The sequence below is a fragment of the Castanea sativa genome, chromosome 3 (assembly GCF_040712315.1).
Source record: "Castanea sativa cultivar Marrone di Chiusa Pesio chromosome 3, ASM4071231v1".
Lineage (NCBI taxonomy): Eukaryota > Viridiplantae > Streptophyta > Magnoliopsida > Fagales > Fagaceae > Castanea > Castanea sativa.
This window is the reverse complement of record NC_134015.1, coordinates 10,649,080-10,668,072: the sequence shown is the minus strand read 5'-3', so window position 1 is coordinate 10,668,072 and position 18,993 is coordinate 10,649,080. Positions and strand designations below refer to the sequence as shown.

Sequence of the window (18,993 nt, the reverse complement as noted above, 5' to 3'; positions counted from 1 at the left end):
CGACAAACTGACTTCCTCGAGGTCTTTCGACGTCCTCGAGTCGGAATTCGTCTATCTCCTCGTCCAATGAGTGCGACGAGGACACCTGCTCTTCCGGGGCATCGGTTGTCCGAGAGTGTGTTGAAAGAGGTATCGCTGCGATTGGTTGTGTGTATATGATGGTGTTGGGATCGTCAGGAATGTCGTGGTTGGCGAGAAAGTGCGGCCTTGCTACGTTTATTCTCCGGCGTCGCCTGTCCCCCGCGACGATCGCGTTCTCTATCTCTTGGAAATCCGAGGAAATGGGGTCGTATCCTAGTATTAAGTGAGTTGCTCTTACTTGCAAATCTTCGCTCACAAACACTTCTGAACGGAGGACGCGGTTCAGGTCGGCGACGTTATAGTGGCTCAATCGCGGGCGTACGTGTTATTTGTCTGCGAAAAAGGACACCCAATGAGACAAACATGGTCAAATCTGCGATGAATGTGAAGAAAATGGAAACAGTAATGTACAGTAAGAAATGAAGTGTCAAATGGTACTGAAATTAAATCACGTGGTAGAAAAACTATCTCCTAAGGAGTCACACCTAGGTCTCCACATACGACTGGGCAGTGAGGGCCGTCGTGCCAGTTGCCTGAGGCGATGAGGTAGTCGTCCTTTATGCCTTTATTGGACTTGGGCAGACAAGAAATTAACCTAACTACACTAGACCGTGATTTAATGTAATAACCTACTTTTGTAAGTTTGTGGCATTCATACATGAAGGCAACATCATGCCATGTGAGGTTCAAGCCCATCTGCTCATTCAGAGCGTCGACACTCCCTAAGACCCTAAATACATTAGGTGCGCATTGATCTGGGCATAATCTATGGTTGCGAAGATATTCCCTAGTTACACTCCTCATAGGGACGGTCATCCCACCTTCTATGAAGGCAATCATAGGGATAATGACCTCTCCCGTCTTCCTAGAATCGCCAACGGCTTCCGCCGGACAACATTTCAAGCCTACGTCACTAGGAATATGGTATTTGGCCCTAAAGCCTTCCATCCCAGCGGCGATGTCTACCAAACACTTAAACCGACCCATTTAGGGGGAGAAAAAAAAGCAAGTTTGAGAGGGAAAGAAGTTTAGGAGGGAGCCAAGGACAGAATCCGAGAAGAAAGGAGTAAAGGAAGTAAGAACTTACAAAGATTAGTTGTGCGAGTTATACGGGTTTCTGGAGAGAAAAGGCGATGACTGATACTTTGATGTGATTAAACTCTGAAGAAATGAATGAAGGTGTGGATTTCCAAGCGTCATGACGTGCGGGAGGCGGCCTCGAAATTGGATTCTTCCCGCCCAAATTTTTGGGGGGCGACACGGGCCGTTAGATGTTCATCTCACCGTTGAACGTGGGGAACATGGTATAATTTGCGGTCATAAATGCGCGCGTTTTGAAATTCGGAGCGCCTGACGGCGTTTCCTGAGAAACGAAAGGGTCCCCACACGTGCGGTGATGTATGAAATGTGTGGAGAGAATTCTGGTCAGATCAAAACCCTATTTTTCTCCTCGGATAAGGAAAAATAAAGTTTTGAGGGGCTATTATGGGGACCAAAAGGACCTAAGTAAGAATTTGGGCCTTGGGCTTTATTGATGGGCACTAGTTTGTTTTAGACAAAAAGCCCCCTAGAACTGTAGGTCGGCCCATGAGTCGAGAGTCCGAGGATTTGTCCGAGGACGAATCTCTCCTCGGACAGACCCACGATGACCCTGAGATTCACCAAAAAGATCAAGGTAAAATTCTGGAAAAACCGTTGGTTAAGAGGGGGATTTAAGCACCCTCCGGACGCAACGGTGTGAGAGAAATATCTCTGAAAAAGGCTGTTACCTCCACATTAAAGACCCTACACCTACCTCCTTGACCGCATTAATGGGGAAATGACCCCTGAATAGTAGAAGTCAGCCTTCTTACTATCATTTGAAGACTTCCAGAGGGTGGTGGATGGGATAGGTGTCTAATAGGGTGATTTGCTTTACACGTGGATGAAGAGTGCAGAAGAAGAAGTATTTAAAGAGGGAAGAGAGTAAAGAAAATGGGAGAAAAATATTAAGAACTATAACCTTTGAAAGAAAAAGGAGAAATAGTATATTAGTTGTCCTCGGCTTACGTCCGAGGAGGTTCATTTTGGCCCGTTTGTCTATTGTTTGCAAATAATGTAACATTCTAGCCTGTTCATCAAGTTTCAAATATCACTAAACTATATTGCGAGCCCACACTCTACAAATTTCATTGTTTAAGGCTCATTGGGCCTGAGCCCACGTGTATTTTTAGGTCCAAGCTCAATTGTGCACTTACAAATAGAATGATTAGCTATAGGGATAAACTATATATATATATATGATAAGATGATGATGTCCTATGAAGTTTGATAGGATATCAACTGTTTTCTTCTTATTTCTGGATTTTTATAACAATTTAGATTTTTTTTTTTTTTTTGAGAAGAACAATTTAAATTGTTGATTTACACTTAGGTTAAAGACATTATATATATATATATATATATATATATATATATAAAAGAGATGACAGTGACAAAAATGCAAAAACTAAAAATTAAAACCTTACTTTTCGGCTCATACCTACCACTTTACTCATGTTTAAATATAACTTAAAAGTTTTATAATTCTACTTATTGACACTTCTGATATGTTTATAATATTTAGGATTCAAATTCTTATCTCTTTGTAACCATATAAAAAAAATGTTCAAATATAACATACAATATAATTCACTTTACTTTATACTAACTTAAAAAAAAAGAGTTAAGAAAATTTAAAAAACTGTCCATTTTTATAATTTGTATACTTATTCAAGCACACGTTCAATCTGTAAACAATTTGCTGTCAAATTTGAAAAGAAAAAGAAAAAGAAGAAGATAGGTTCTATCAAATTTTTTTTATAGCAAAATAACTCTATCAAATTTGATAGGACACAACCCTTTCATAATTCATCTCTTAATTATATATGAATTTTCAAAGTCAAAATGAATATATATGATGATAATGCTATAATAACAAGAAAGATATAATAATGATAATAAAAAAGGCAGCTCAGGCTTACTAAAAAAACAGTAAAATTTAAATCCTGAGGGCAAGTGGCTCTTAATTATTATTATTATTTTCAATATAATAAAAGTAGTGGTGGTCCTTGAACGCACTTGAAAGTTGAAATTCTTGTTTGAATTTGGCTGTAGAGAAAGTCCAAAGCCTACAGCCTCCACACTTGTCAATTTCTTTATATTTATGGGTTTGAGAATTGAGAATTGAGAATTGAGAATCATATCCTTCTAGAAGAGTATCCAATTCATTTCACATGCCAATTTTCTGGACGAATCACAGCAACCCCTCATTAATTATACCATCTCTTTCAAAAGAGAAAATCAAGATTCCAACTTCATATTCCCATTATTACAGATAAACATTACTACTTTTGTTACACAAATTAAGGGATATTTAACACATATACTTGTTCACAAATCATAAAATATTTTAAATCCAAAATATTTTATCCAACAATAAAACAAAGATTGTAGTACGCCTGATGCCGTCTACCCAAATTATTGGCCAAGTAAAATAAAAAATAGAGAAAAAGTTGATGCAAAATGCATTTAAAAAGTCATCTAAAACTTTAATGCATTGACTAAAACCTACTCTAGAGCCTACAAAATTACTTTTGAAATTAAGTCTATGTTATTAGGGATTTATTTTAATACAAGATACAAGGATATTTGTGTGTAGCTGTTTTTTGAAAACTTGAATTTTGGTTATTATCCTCATACTTTATAAGCACTTATACTTATGGAATGATTATCACTTTAAAGATGCATGGTAGTAAATAGCATTAAGAAAAAATTAACGAATGTCCCTAAGAGCATTGGTTTAAATAATATTTTTACAAAAATTTTACAAAAAAAATATTTAAAAATTTGACAATTTTTTATATTCACATGAAAGTGGTATAAACAAATTTTAAAAATAATTTATTAACAAGTACTTAAGAGCATCGATAACATGACTCAAGTTATTATACTCCAATCTTTTATCAAGTTTCTCATTTGAATAATATCCCACTAAAGTTTTGGGAAAAAGAAAGTATATTAAAAAAATGCCTATTTTCAGATATTAATGGTGTAAGTTTGGTTGATTTTTAGGCTTTTGAAAGAACATTATTGTATTCAGACTCCCTCTCTCCAAAAAAAAATTATTCAAAGTAATACAGCCAAATGAATAAGACAAAAGAGATGAAAGAAAGAGAGAGGAAGGTGCTTTGCCGAATATGGAAATCCAACAAAATATTTTATGAATTTGTTCTTACAACACTAAAAGATATGCATAATAACAAAGTCTTAAAATGTGAACAGTCAAATGTAGAAATAATCATTGTAATAATATGTTGACTGGACTAAAACTTCTTTCACTTAAAATTCAAACGATCTGGTTGGAGTCTTACCAGTTACCAGCAGGTGGCCGCATTCAAGATTGACCCAAAAGTCAATATAGGCCTAAATGGAAGAGAGTACATTAAAAACTCGAAAGCCCTTATGTCATTTCTTTTTCTTTCTCTATCTCTTTTTTCTTCTTTAATTTTACACTAATTAATAAGTTTTTAATGTTACCCTAATTAATAAGTTTTTATTTGATTAATAATTTGAAAATCTTAACATTGTATTATTTGTTCCCTATATTCCTAATATGCTCAAAAAATATCCTGATAATTGAATATCTATATATGTTTGTCTTAATGTTTTGTATGCATAAAAGGTATATGGAGAAAATAAGTCAAAGGGTTAAGAATAAGAGTCTAAATTTAGCAAAGATGGGGTGTAAAACTCATGTTTTATACCATCCAATAAGAGATTGTCACATTAATATTTTACTTAAAATTCAATACATCCTGCCAGACTTAATAACATCTCAATAAACTCTTAATTTAGTTGAATTTAAATATAGATATTAGAATTGATTGGGTGTGGTTCTATTTATTCTTAAATATGTAATAAGAAGATGTGGCACGTTGAAATTGGATGGGTAAAATATTGGTTTTACACCAGATCTTTATAGAATTTATTCTCTAAGAGTAAAAGTTCACGCTAATAATGAGTTCATGTGAAAATAATTAATCTACTACTCATAACTTATTGCTTAAACAAGTATTAGAATTGTGTACGATAGTTGTGTCACTTGACTTTTTGATACACTAAATGCATGTATACATTCTAGTATACTTCCTTTTTTTTTATAATAATAATAATTAAATAATATTTTTTTAAACAAGTGAAAAAATTATTAATATTTTTTTTCGAAAGTTTTAACTTATGACGTCCACTCTTGTCAAATTTTTTATACAATTGTCAGAAATTTTATCAGTTGAGCTAAGTTAACTAATTGGAACTCACAAATTATTACTATTTTAATATAAGCCATCTACATTGTTACTAATAAACTAACAAAAATCAATCCATTGAACACCACCACCAACCCATTTTTAAATCTAAAATGAGTATTTTTCACTAATAATTCACACAGTCAATTTTCTTTCGGAACCTTCGTTAAAAAACCAAACAAAACCTACCACACGTGTCAGTCATCCATGACCCAACACCAACGTCAGTCTCTCCGACCCAACACACTCGGGAAAAGCCATAGAAATTTCTTCATTGGACCCCACACCCCTTATCTTGATTCCCACGCTTCCTCTCTCTCTCTCTCTCTCTCTTTCATATATAAACCTTTCTCTCTCTCACAAATTTACACTCTCTCACACATTCCATTTTACTAAACTCAGAAAACAAAAGCCATGCTCTTCAGCTTCGATCCCAACCGTCCGATCTGGACTCTGATCGGAGTTCTTTCTATATGTCCGGAGGTGATGATCAAATGGGCCGCGGCCCAGTCCCAGCCCAGCCCAGACCAGTACCAATACGCTAGGTTCAGCCCATCAATGGCGATAATCGTGGTGGTGCTGATCGCCGCGCTTTTCTTCATGGGCTTTTTCTCGATCTACATCCGCCACTGCTCTCAGGGCCCGGCCAATTCCAACAGCGTCCGAATGAGGGGCCTCTCCCGACGCGCCGCCGCGGCGCGTGGGCTCGACGCGGCGGTCATCGAGACGTTCCCGACCTTGGTCTACTCGGCCGTGAAGGGGCTGAAGATCGGGAAGGGCGCGTTGGAGTGCGCGGTGTGTCTGAACGAGTTTGAGGACGACGAGAGGCTGCGCTTGATTCCCAAATGCGACCACGTGTTCCACCCCGAGTGTATCGACGCGTGGCTGGCTTCGCACACTACTTGCCCGGTTTGTCGGGCTAATCTCGTTCCCGAACCGGGCGAGTCGGTTCACCGGCTCGCCGAGCTTGACCCGCCCGAGTTGGACCTCGAGGGGCAATACGACGACGGTTTGGAGTCTGTACACAACAGAGAGGCAGAAGGTGAGGAAGTGGGAGATGAACAAAGAGAGAATGTAAAAGGAAAGGATGAAATGTTGGAGGTTTTAAATGTGAATCAAACTTTGAATAGGAACCGTACACGTGGCGGTGGATCTCGATCCAACCGAGTGCGGAAGTTGTTATTATTCCCGCGGTCCCACTCGACCGGACACTCCCTGGTCCAACCGGGTGAGAACACGGACCGGTTCACTCTACGGCTTCCGGTTGAGGTGAGGAAGCAAGTAATGAACCGGCAACTGAACCGGGCCACGAGTATGGTTTTGTTGCCGAGGGAAGGGAGTTCGAGGCAAGGGTATCGAAATGGTGGAGAGGGGAGTAGTCAAGGGAAGAGTTATAGGCGGCTCGAGAAATTGGACCCGATGGTTAAGTCGGATCGTTGGGTGTTTACCATGGCACCACCATTTTTAGTGAGGGCATCATCATTGAGGTCACCAAGAGTGGCAACAAATAGTGGTGAGGGAACTTCGGCTCAACCAGTTAGACCAGTGGGGTTTGTAAGTGACTCGGCTCGACCTCCGGTTTAAGGCCAATTTTGATTCTTCAACATAGATTTAGTATATTTTCTTTTATTTTTTGGGGTTTTTTAATTTTATTTCATGACTTTGTCTCAATTTGTAAAATATATATATGTACTATTTTTTGTATGTAAGATGAACATAACAATCCTGACATTTAAAGCCAATTGGTCAAGATGCTTGGATTCTGTCTATGTCAAACTCTGATTTTATAATACATTGGCAAAATTGTGTCATAAAAAAACAAAAAGGAAGGATAGATAGATAAGTAAGGTAGATAGCTGTTTTGAGGTCTGCACTGGTTGGTGCTAAGCCTACCTAAGTTGTGGAAACAAATACAACTTGACTATACTTTTATGGTTGCCAATACATTATTTTTCTGGCCTTGTACATTTTTGTCAACAAGTTATAATCGCTACCATTGAGAACAACTTATGCTAATGGTAGATGGGGCTGTAGACAAAAATGTTGTTGTTACTTACTCTACTCATCCCGAGAAAAAAACAAAAAAAAACCGTGTTAGAGTTCAATGTTGTTGATCTATAATAATCATAATTGAGGGAAGAGAAATTGCAATTGCCTCTTTTCTTCTGACTGCTCCCTTAATTAATTAATGTGATTTTAAGTTTTTGTTTGGCAGCTTATGGAAATTGCCAAATACCAATTGGCTACGGCAACATTAATGAATCTCATACGCGAATCATTTATGTACCTCTTGGTTTTTGTTGAAATTCCCCTAATCTCGTTACACTTTTTTTTACTTCTTTATTCGTTTCATTGATTCTTTTTAATTAGGCAAACTCCTTAGACTTGTTAATGGAATTTAGTTTAGACCGATAACGATAAGGACGTTGTTCTCATGCTATGGTGATGTTTTCCTTGCTTCGATGATGGGTCAATTGCCCTAATTGACCGCAAAGGCAACCATATGGGAATCACATTTGTAAACGCTAAAAATGATTTTCATGTCGTTGCACCCTTGTTTTTACTCAAACTTTGTGTAAAGTCCAATGGTTCTCTCTCTTGGTCTTGAACTTGGAACTAGAGTTGTAAGTCATAACTATCGTTACCAAATTTGCAAGTTGGGAAGTACATGATACATCAGGCTTTTAAGTTCTAACAGCTACAATTCCTTTTGCCTTTACAGTTTCTTTTCTCTTTAGCACTGGCTTGCACTCATGGCAATAAATCCCAGCCTCTTTCTTTGACTTTGGTGAAAAAGCAAAAATACAAATATAAGTGCTATCTCCAACTCCAAAGCAAAGTTAGATCTTGAATTCTTTAGTCCTTGTCCGATTGTGCATCAATTACAACCAATTATTCTGTCAAATGGATGAAAGTTGAAACACACTACTTTGCGTGCCGTGTTTAAAATATTATATGGGTTAAGGAGCGCTTTTAAGACATTTTTTAGTGAATTATTTTATAAAATTTTTTGAGATAACTTTTAGAAGGAATAGAAAAAGTTGTTAAATTTTTTTTGTTTTTTAATAAAATTTATGATAGGTAGGTTGATGTTGATCACCGCCATATGTGAGGTGTGTTCCAACTGTCCAAGGCTATTGGAGATGGTGATTATGGTCCCAGGTCTTGGCTGTTATCAAATTTTGATGGGCGTAGCAGTACGTAGCTAAATAGGTTGTAACTACCAAGTATCAACCCTCTATAATTCATTATCTTTTGTTGCAATCCTGCCCTAAAATAAAGGGACTTCTCACATGTTATGTTGTGTCCATTGCAAACTCCACTTTCTTTGGATACATAAACTATTGTGTGCGTTTGTTATACATTAGTATTTTAGGCAGCATTGGCTACATAACTTATAATCCTATACTCATATAATAAAATAAAATAAAATAAAAATGTCACATCCAGTGTACAAAACACGAAACTCTCATTTTTATGGCCTGGGAGATGTTGTACCTAGCGTACAATACCACAATTCTATACAAACCATTTGGGTACAACACGTGTTTGTAAACGTTGGCAACTATGACTTGGCCTATATTTGGACTCTTTACAGAAATCTTTCTAAATGTTTTTTTTTTCCATTTATTTTGTTGCTATGTAATTGTTTTTACTTCTTAAGAGCCAGCAAACAAAATATTTTAATGTGGACAGAATAAAAACAACTAGTTTCCTGCATTGGAAGGGGCCAATAAACAAGTTGTTATTGCTAATTTTTTATGAAGATTCTTGTCAAAGGGCTAAGGCCGGTCAATTTTGACTGTTTTTCATAATGATATAATAAGGTTTGAGTTTTTGGATAACATTTCATTTTCAATGCTAATTGTTTGACATTTCTTGAAATCAACCTATTGCTTAGTAATTTCCTCGTGAGGAAAGGAGTTGCACAATGAAAAAAAAGAAATGGTTCATTATTTGGGGGTGTTTTTGAGTTTACTAGTGAAATGAAATAGCTTGGTCATGTTGCATTGCATGTGAACTTTGCGAGTGTTCATGGAATGATGGAATCTAATACCATCTCTCTGTATTCCATCAACTTCAATGTTCCACGGTTCCACCACTTGCAGGAAATATACGTTAAATTAATTCATGGCCATTCTTTCATACACACACCATAGTCTATGGATACTTAGCTTTGTGTGTGTTAGCCTTCTTTTTTTTCTTTTTTTTCTTTTTATAGTAAAAGGAAGTTTTCAGCGTGGACTCATTAACCTATGCCACGTGACTCAATAGGTAATACCACATGTATCACCAAAGCTTTGATATGGTTATCATCACACATTTATTGAAGCGTTATTACTCCAACCACTCAACTCCTGATAAGTATCATGTGAAGCAAGAATTCATGGTGCTACGCTAGTCAAACTTTACAATCCTATATATACCTGGACTCACCCCAAGTGACTCATAAAAAATGCTGATGCTGCACTTACCTACTCATTTGATGTGATTATGGTTGAGATGGCTGCTGAAGTAGTCTGTGACTCGCAAGTCGCAATGCTACATGCTCGTGATCTCAGATTCTCAGCATCATAGATAAAGTCTGCCAAAAAAAAAAACAAATAAAGTCACTCCTTCTTTTACTTCAAGCCACTCCTTCTCGAAATTGTTTATCTTATCTGAAAAAAATTGATTCAGATGTCTAAGATAAATCACTTTTTGGTTAAGAGTACAAGCAACACAAAAATGCATTTCACTATGATGTTTCACATGTTTAATGTGTGTGTGTGTGTGTTTTTTTTTTTGGAGAATCACATGTTTAATGATTTTTAGTAAACAAAATATGACATACAGTTTCCCTTACAAAAAGGTAAGTGAGAATTAGAAAATGTAATCTTTGCTGTTGATGGGGGGAAAATAAGGAAATTCAAAAATTTTTTTTTTTTTAATCACCATAATTGAAAAATAAATAGATTGTGACTGGGAAATTATAGCCAACCTAAACCAAAACATGACCAACCTATAGGCAATAGCATGCAAACCGAACTTCCAGTCCGTTCTGGAATAACTTCTGGCCCAGGCCTATTCTAAATTTTGACACATCCAAAACCTTAATCTGGTCCAAGGTGAGGCCTGGCAATAAATCTATTCATTATTGAAATATAAGTGCTTAGAAGGTTTTTTTAAAAATATATATTTTTTAAAATAACAAAAGGATAGAAGTTTTATTCAAAAAAAAAATCATTTTCAACCATTGAATAGAAAAAAGAGGTACATTCTTCCAACAAGATTAACATCTATTCATCCTCTTTAGCAGCTCAGCCCAATGAGCAACACGATTACAAAAATTGTAACATGGCCGGATTTTATTTTGGTGATGATTTGTGGTTAAACTTCAATTTAAATGCGTTGCCCATGAGATGTTTGTGGAAATATATGAAATTTGTTTTACCTATTCAGCTCTTAAAAATTATACATTTTCAAATAAAATAATTTTTGGTTACCAACAATTTTTTTGCCTTTCATTTTATTTTATTTTATTTTTTGAGGGAATTGCCTTTTATTTTCTCAAAATGGGTTTTGAGACTTTGAGTTATATACTTATATCATATCAAATATAATTTTTATTCTGAAAATAGCAAGAAACAAATGTTTTCCCAATCTTGGAAAAAAAAATTTAGTGTATTTTTAGAACACTTTCAAAAAAATTGCTACCAAATACACCCTTATTAAATCAAAAATCTTTCAACCAGAAAAATTTTAGAAATTTCCAAAAGTGATGAAAGAATTAGTCTTAAAAAAAATTCATTTACACAAAGAACTTTTTTTTATTAGACAATAAGAAAAGAGCTTATACAAAATATATTACATTATTGGGTTGTTTAACAAATAAGGGTCATTCTCTACTGTTACCCCAACTTATAATATCTAGCAACTTAATTTTCTGTACAAAAGAGGGTTAGTGAGTATGTTCTCTTATTCTATCTACTTGATTTCTGCCACTTTTAGCCAAAACATCTGCTCAACTGTTTCTCTCACAATATACATATTGTAGTTAAACCGTCCATTGCCTCTCTAAAAGCCTCCCACAATCACAGTGCAAAACAAGAACAAACATACTGGCAAATCACTGCACTAAAATAAGTATATTACATCAAGTGTTAATATAACAAAATTAGTATAACAATATTAAACATACTATCACATCTACAAATTAAAAATCGTTGCAATAATAACTTAAAAGTTATAAATGGTAAATTATTACTTTATTAATAATTAGTTGCAATAACTTATAATTTTTAGTTGCAATAGAGGCATAAATACTAAATTGCATCAAGAAATTTTTTTGCAATGACTTAAATTGAAGAAATCGTTGTAATAACTTGATACCGATTATTTAAGCTTATTACACACACACACACATATATAGTTGCCATAATAGCCTAATAGACTGTCACTTTGAAATTTTCATTGTAATAGATTGCAAAATAATTTGTATTAAGTTTTTACAATGATTTCTTCAATTAAAGTTATTGTAAAAAAAAAATCTTAATACAATTTTGTATTAAAGACTATTGTAATAGAAAATTATAAGTTATTGCAACTAATTATTATTAATGTAATAATCCAGTGTACAAAACATGAAACTCTCATTTTTATGGCCTGGGAGAGATTGTACCTAGCGTACAATACTACAATCTTATGCGATACCACTTAGGTGTAGCACGCGTTTGTAAACATTGACAACTATGATTCGGCCTATATTATATTTGGGCTCTTTACAAAAATCTTTCTAAATGTTTTATTTTATTTTTTTCATTTATTTTGTTGCTATGTAATTGTTTTTACTTCTTAAGAGCCAGCAAACAAAATATTTTAATGTGGACAGATCCAGAATAAAAACAATTAGTTTCCTGCATTGGAAGGGGCCAACAAACAAGTTGTTATTGTTAATTTTTTATGAAGATTCATGTCAAATTCATGGAAAGGGCTAAGGCCGGTCAATTTTGACTATTTCCCTAATGATATAATAAGGTTTGAGTTTTTGGATAACTTATATGTTGGAGCATTTTAATATTAAATAATTAAAATGAATAAATTTTATAACATAAATGTAAAGATATGAGAGTGAATGTGGAAGATGAGGAGTTAGTAAAAATGTTTAATCCCACATTGAAAAGGAGAGAGACTATTTTGTTCTTTTTAATTGTGGTGATTAATGGGCTAATATGAATTGTCTCAAATATTAGGCCAGATACATGCGCAAGGGGGAAGTGAAGGGTGGAGGTGGAGATTCTTGGCAAGAAAGGGTGTTCTTTCTGGTAGAGTTTTGGGCTTGAACATTTTGTGCAGAGGTTGTTCTAGCCATACGACACTTGTTGGGCTGTTGTATCTTGAGGGAAACAAGTTAGAGACGGTCTGCACCGGTTACAAAGTTTAGCCAATCAAGGGCTTGAATCTCCTTAAAGAGAGCGAGTGTCGTGCTTTAGTCCAAATAGTGTTGTGTAATCTCTTTCTTTAAACTAATAAAAATTCAAAAATATTATTCAGTTTCTTTTCGTGTTATTTCCATTATCATTGTGTTTACACCAATAATTTTAAGGAGATTCAACACATGGAGCCTACACAAGAGAAACCAAATGAGCCTGTTGGAGATCTCAACAAGCCCTTTCGCTTTAAGGGAGCCCACTTTAAGAGGTGGAAAGGAAAGGTCTTCTTCTACTTGAGCCTTCTCAAAGTTGCCTACATCCTCGCTAAGAAGAATCCGTCAAAGGTTCCTACCGATGAGATGAGTGACGAAGAATATATTCTTCATCAAGAAAAAATAGATAAGTATACAAAAGATGAATATAATTGTCGCTCTTATCTATTGAATTGTCTTGCCGATCATTTCTATGATTATTATGATACAATTTACAACTTTGCTAAAAAAATTTGAAAAGCTTTACAAAGCAAGTATAATACCGAGGAGGCAGGTGCAAGCAGCTAGTAGATTTTTCTGTTACCAAATGGTGGATGGAAATCAGTGGTGGATCAAGCATAAGACTTCCAAATGATTGTAGCAAAGTTGAGATCCGAAGGCATAAAGATCGGAGACAAGTTGGTGGTAGCTGGCATAATTGACAAACTACCACAATCTTGGAGGGAGTTCCAAAAGACTTTGCGGCACAAACAAAAGGAGACATCTATGGAGACCTTGATCACACGCATCCGTGTGGAGGAGGAGACTAGAGGATAAGATGCACTCATGACACAAGAGAGCAATGACAATTCCACCACAAAAGTAAACCTTATTTCATCCAATAATAATATGCCCAAAAATCATTTTCCTAGAAATGGTCAATTGAAGCAAAAAAAGAAAGCCTTTAAAAACAATAATAGATCACCTCAAGGAAAGGGAAACCCGAATAAAAATTACAATAAGAACCAAGGACCCCCTTCACAAGATCAATTTAATAGATCTTGTTTTGTCTGTGGCAAGAGTGGGCATATTGCTCGATTTTGCAAATTTTGAAAACGTGAATCTGTCTCGCAAGCTAACGTAACTGAAGAGCCTTTAGTGGCTATGATTACAGACATCAATATGGTGTAATATGTTGAACGGTGGTGGGCAGATTCTGGTGCTAATAGGCACGTTTGCTATGACAAAAATTGGTTCAAATTGTACACTCCTCTTGAAGAAGAAAAAACTGTTATGCTTGGTGACTCTAGCAAAACCAAGGTTTTTGGGAGTGGTGAGGTTGAATTGAAATTCACTTCTAGACGTGTGCTAACATTGAAAGATGTACTTTACACTCCGTCCATAAGGAAGAATTTGAAGTCAAGTTTTTTGCTTAACAAGGCTAGTTTCAAGCAAACTATGGAATCTGATAATTATGTAATCACTAAAAAGGGATTATTTGTGGGCAATGGTTATGCTTGTGATGGAATGTTTAAATTGAATGTTGAGAATAATAAAGCATCTACCAGTTCAATTTATATGCAATCTTCTATTAATTTTTGGCATGCTCGTTTGTATCATATAAATAGTAGATATGTGGGAATTATGAGTAGTTTAGGATTAATTCCAAGACTGTCAAAAGATTTTGAAAAATGTGAAACTTGTAGTCAAGCTAAGATTACAAAAAGGCCTCATAAAAGTATTGTAAGAAATACCGAATTGCTTGAGTTAATTCACTCCGATTTATGTGAATTTGAGAGAATTTTAACTCGTAAAGGAAATAGATATATTATCACTTTTATTGATGATTTCTCAAAATATACAACTATTTATTTGTTGAAAAATAAAAGTGATGCTTTTGAAAAATTTCAAGATTTTTTAAAAGAAGTTGAAAATCAATTTGGTAGAAAAATAAAAAGAATAAGAAGTGATAAAGGCCGTGAGTATGAATCAAGTGCATTCAACTCATTTGTTCAGTCTTTGGGAATTATCCATGAAACCACTGCACCATATTCACCTGCTTCTAATGGTGTTGCTGAAAGAAAAAATAGAACTTTAATTGAGTTAACAAATGCCATGTTAATTAAATCTGGTACACCTTTACATTTTTGGGTGAAACTATTTTAACTGCATGTCATGTTTTAAATAGGGTGCCACATAAAAATTCACACACCACACATTTTGAGATGTGGAAAGAACATAAGCCAAATTTGGGATACTTGAGAGTATGGGGTTGTCTTACTTATGTAAGGCTTACTGACCCTAAAATACCTAAATTAGGTATAAGAGCTACTATCTGTACTTTTCTTGGTTATGCATTTAATAGTGCAGCCTATAGATTTTTTGATCTTGAAAACAAAATAATTTTTGAATCCAGTGATGCAATTTTTCATGAAGAAAAATTTCCTTTTAAATTGAAAAATAGTGGGGGTAAAGAAAATATTTTGTCACAATCTAGTTCTTCTACTTCACATTTACAAAATCAAGAAAATTTTGAAATGGAACCTAGAAGGAGTAAAAGAGCTAGAGTTGAAAAGGATTTTGGTCCTGATTATTATGTTTTTAACATTGAGAAAAATCCCCAAAATTTAAAAGAGGCCTTAACATCACCTGTTACTATATTTTGGAAAGAGGCTATAAATGATGAGATGGAATCTCTAATTTCTAATAAAACTTGGAAATTAGTAAATCTTCCATCGGGTTGTAAGACCATAGGTTGTAAATGGGTCTTTAGAAAAAAGTTGAAACAAAATGGATCAGTAGATAAGTTTAAAGCTAGACTTGTTGCAAAAGGCTTTAAACAAAAATCTGATCTTGATTTCTTTGATACTTTTTCTCCGGTAACGAGAATTATATCTATTAGATTGTTAATTACTATTGCTGCAATTTTTTATTTGAAAATTCATCAAATGGATGTAAAAACTGCTTTCTAAATGGGGACCTAGAGGAAGAGATTTATATGGATCAACCCGAAGGCTCTGTAGAGCCTGGACAAGAAAGCAAGGTATGTAAACTAACTAAATCCCTATATAGCTTAAAACAAGCACCTAAACAGTGACATGAAAAGTGTGATTCCTGCATGATTGAGAATGGTTATAAATCAAATGAATGTGATAAATGTACTTATTCTAAATCATGGAATAATTTACATGTTATTATTAGCCTCTATGTGGATGATATGTTGATTTTTGGCTCAAATATGCATGTTATCAATGAGACAAGAAATATGCTTAAAAGCCATTTTGATATGAAAGATCTTGGTGAGGCTAATTTTATTTTGGACATAAAAATTACAAAAACATGTTATGGAATATATCTTGATCAATCACATTATGTTGATAAAATATTGAGAAAATATAATTTTCATAATCACAAAAGTGTAGCTACTCCTTTTGATTATAGTGTTCATTTATTTCCTGTGAATAATGATGATGAGATTTTTAATTAAAAGGATTATGCTAGCATCATTGGTAGTTTGCGTTATGCTACTGATTGTACTAGACCTGGCATTGCATATGCAGTAGGAGTGCTAAACAGGTTTACTAGCAAGCCTAGTAAAGATCATTGGCTAGCTATTGAGCCAGTCATGAGATATTTAATTGGTACCAAAAGTTATGGCTTGTTTTATAAAAAATACCCTACTGTGATTGAAGGTTTTAGTAATGCCGATTGGAATACTTTGTCAGGTGATTCTCTCTCTACCACTGGTTATATTTTTACCTTAGGTAGTGGTGACATTTGTTGGAAATCTAAAAAGCAAACAATAATTGCTAATTCAACAATGGAAGCTGAATTAATAGCATTAGCTTCAGCTAGTGAAGAGGCAAATTGGCTTAGAGATTTGTTATATGAAATTCCACTTTGGAAAAAGCCAATTCCACCTATATTAATTCATTGTGATAGCACTGCTGCAATTGGTAGAGTTAGAAACCGTTATTACAATGGTAAATCCAGACCTATAAGAAGAAAGCACAGTACCGTGCGATCTTATTTGAGTAGTGGCATCATAACTATGAATTATATTAAATCTAATGATAATCTTGCAGATCTATTTACCAAGGCTTTGACAAAAGATAGAGTCTGGAATACATCGAGGGGATGAGACTAAAGTCCATAGAATCATGAGCCATATATGAGGATACCCAACCCAAAGACCAGAGATCCTGAGAATTGGGTTCAATGGGATAAACGAATCATACGATGGTCATAAGAAATGCACGATATATTTTGTTAATTATTTATTTTGTAAATAATTTTTTAATTATTCATCCCTATGATGTAAGTGCATTTATCCTGTAATGTGGAGAGGTTGAGTAAAAAACTCTTAATGAAATTTGTAGCTCGCATGAGTGGGGTGTCAGAATTACAGGAGCACCCTTGACAAAATTTCACCTATGTGAGTGTGGAGATGGGGCCGCTCCCTATGAGATTTGGACTTAATTTCAAATACACTCATGAAACCGGGATCAACACATGGCCGTAAAGTGCTAGCTATAAAAGTTCATGTCAACACTTGGGTTGTTATGTGTAAGCAGTGACGCTTAATTTCCCTAAAGCGGTCCTAGTTCAAGTTAGAGACCACTACGACTCTGAAGTTGAGATCGCTATTTTACTAAGTGAAGGTTCAATGCAGAGCACACCTTTCATGATGCATAGTGACCCATCTTTGTCTGGTAAGCTCTCTTTAACTAAAAATTTAATATTGAAATGAGTGGGGAATTGTTGGAGCATTTTAATATTAAATAATTAAAATGAATAAATTTTATAACATAAATGTAAAGACTTGGGAGTGAATGTGGAAGATGAGTAGACTATTTTGTTTTTTTTTAATTGTGGTGATTAATGGGCTAACATGAATTGTCTCAAATATTGGGCCAGATACGTGCGCAAGGGGGAGGTAAAGGGTGGAGGTGTCAAATTTGGAAATGAATCAACACCTTGGATCCTCCTACTTGATAGCCCATTCAGAGTAATTACCATATCTGTTGGTGAGTAAATGACCCGAATTAATATTCCATTTTTATTATGGAAAATAATGAGTCATTAACCCACTTAATGGACTATCCGTTTGAATCTTTTCATTACCCATTCAGACACAATCCAAGTTACTGCAATATACACTAAAAAAAATAGAGAGATTCTTGGCAAGAAAAAAGTGTTCTTTCTGGTAGAGTTTTGGGCTTGAACACTTTGTGCAGAGGTTGTTCTAGCTGTTGTATCCTGGGGGAGACAAGTCAGAGACGGTCTGCACCAGTTACAAAGTTTAGCCAACTAAGGGCTTGAATCTCCTTAAAGAGAGCGAGTGTCGCGCCTCAGTCCAAATAGTGTTGTGTAATCTCTTTCTTTAAACTAATAAAAATTCAGAAATATTATTCAGTTTCTCTTCGTGTTATTTCTATTATCATTGTGTTTGCACCAACACTACATTTCATTTTCAATGCTAATTGTTTGACATTTCTTGAAATCAACCTATTGCTTTGTAATTTCCTCGTGAGGAAAGGAGTTGCACAATGAAAAAAACAAAATGGTTCATTTGTGGGTGTTTTTGAGTTTACTAGTGAAATAAAATAGCTTGGTCAGTTGCATTGCATGTGAACTTTGCGAGTGTTCATGGAATCTAATACCATCTCTTTGTATTCCATCAACTTCAATGTTCCACGGTTCCACCACTTGCAGGAAATATACGTTAAATTAATTCATGGCCATTCTTTCACACACCATAGTCTATGGATACTTAGCTTTGTGTGTGTTAGTCTTCTTCTTCTTTTTTTTTCTTTTTTTTTTTCTTTTTTTTAATGTAAAAGGGAGTTTTCGGCGTGAACTCATTAACCCATGCTACGTGACTCAATATGTAATATCACATGTATCACCGAGGCTTTGATGTGGTCATCATCACACATTTATTAAAGCGTTATTACTTTAACCACTCAACTCCTGATAACTCCAACCACTCAACTCCTGATAAGTATCATGTGAAATGAGAATTCATGGTGTTACGTTAGTCAAACTTTTCAAGCCTATATATACTTGAACTCACCCCAAGTGGCTCATAAAAAATGCTGATGCTGCACTTAGCTACTCATTTAATGTCATTATGGCTCAGATGGCTGCTAAAGTATTCTGTGACTTGCAATGCTACATGCTCGTGATCTCAGATTCTCGGCA

General features: G+C 34.9%; 1 protein-coding gene across 1 annotated transcript; it reads left to right on the top strand.

Annotated features, from left to right (window-relative positions):
* Window positions 1-5,756: 5,756 nt before the first annotated feature.
* LOC142629666 (E3 ubiquitin-protein ligase ATL6-like) lies at window positions 5,757-7,147 on the top strand. Its single transcript, XM_075803694.1, has one exon. It carries the CDS (start codon window positions 5,820-5,822, stop codon window positions 6,987-6,989), a length of 1,170 nt encoding a protein of 389 aa, XP_075659809.1. The 5' UTR covers window positions 5,757-5,819; the 3' UTR covers window positions 6,990-7,147.
* Window positions 7,148-18,993: the final 11,846 nt, after the last annotated feature.

What these genes read in the sequence shown, in the direction of transcription:
- LOC142629666 (XM_075803694.1), top strand. Translation starts at nt 5,820, where the DNA reads ATGCTCTTCAGCTTCGATCCCAACCGTCCGATCTGGACTCTGATCGGA.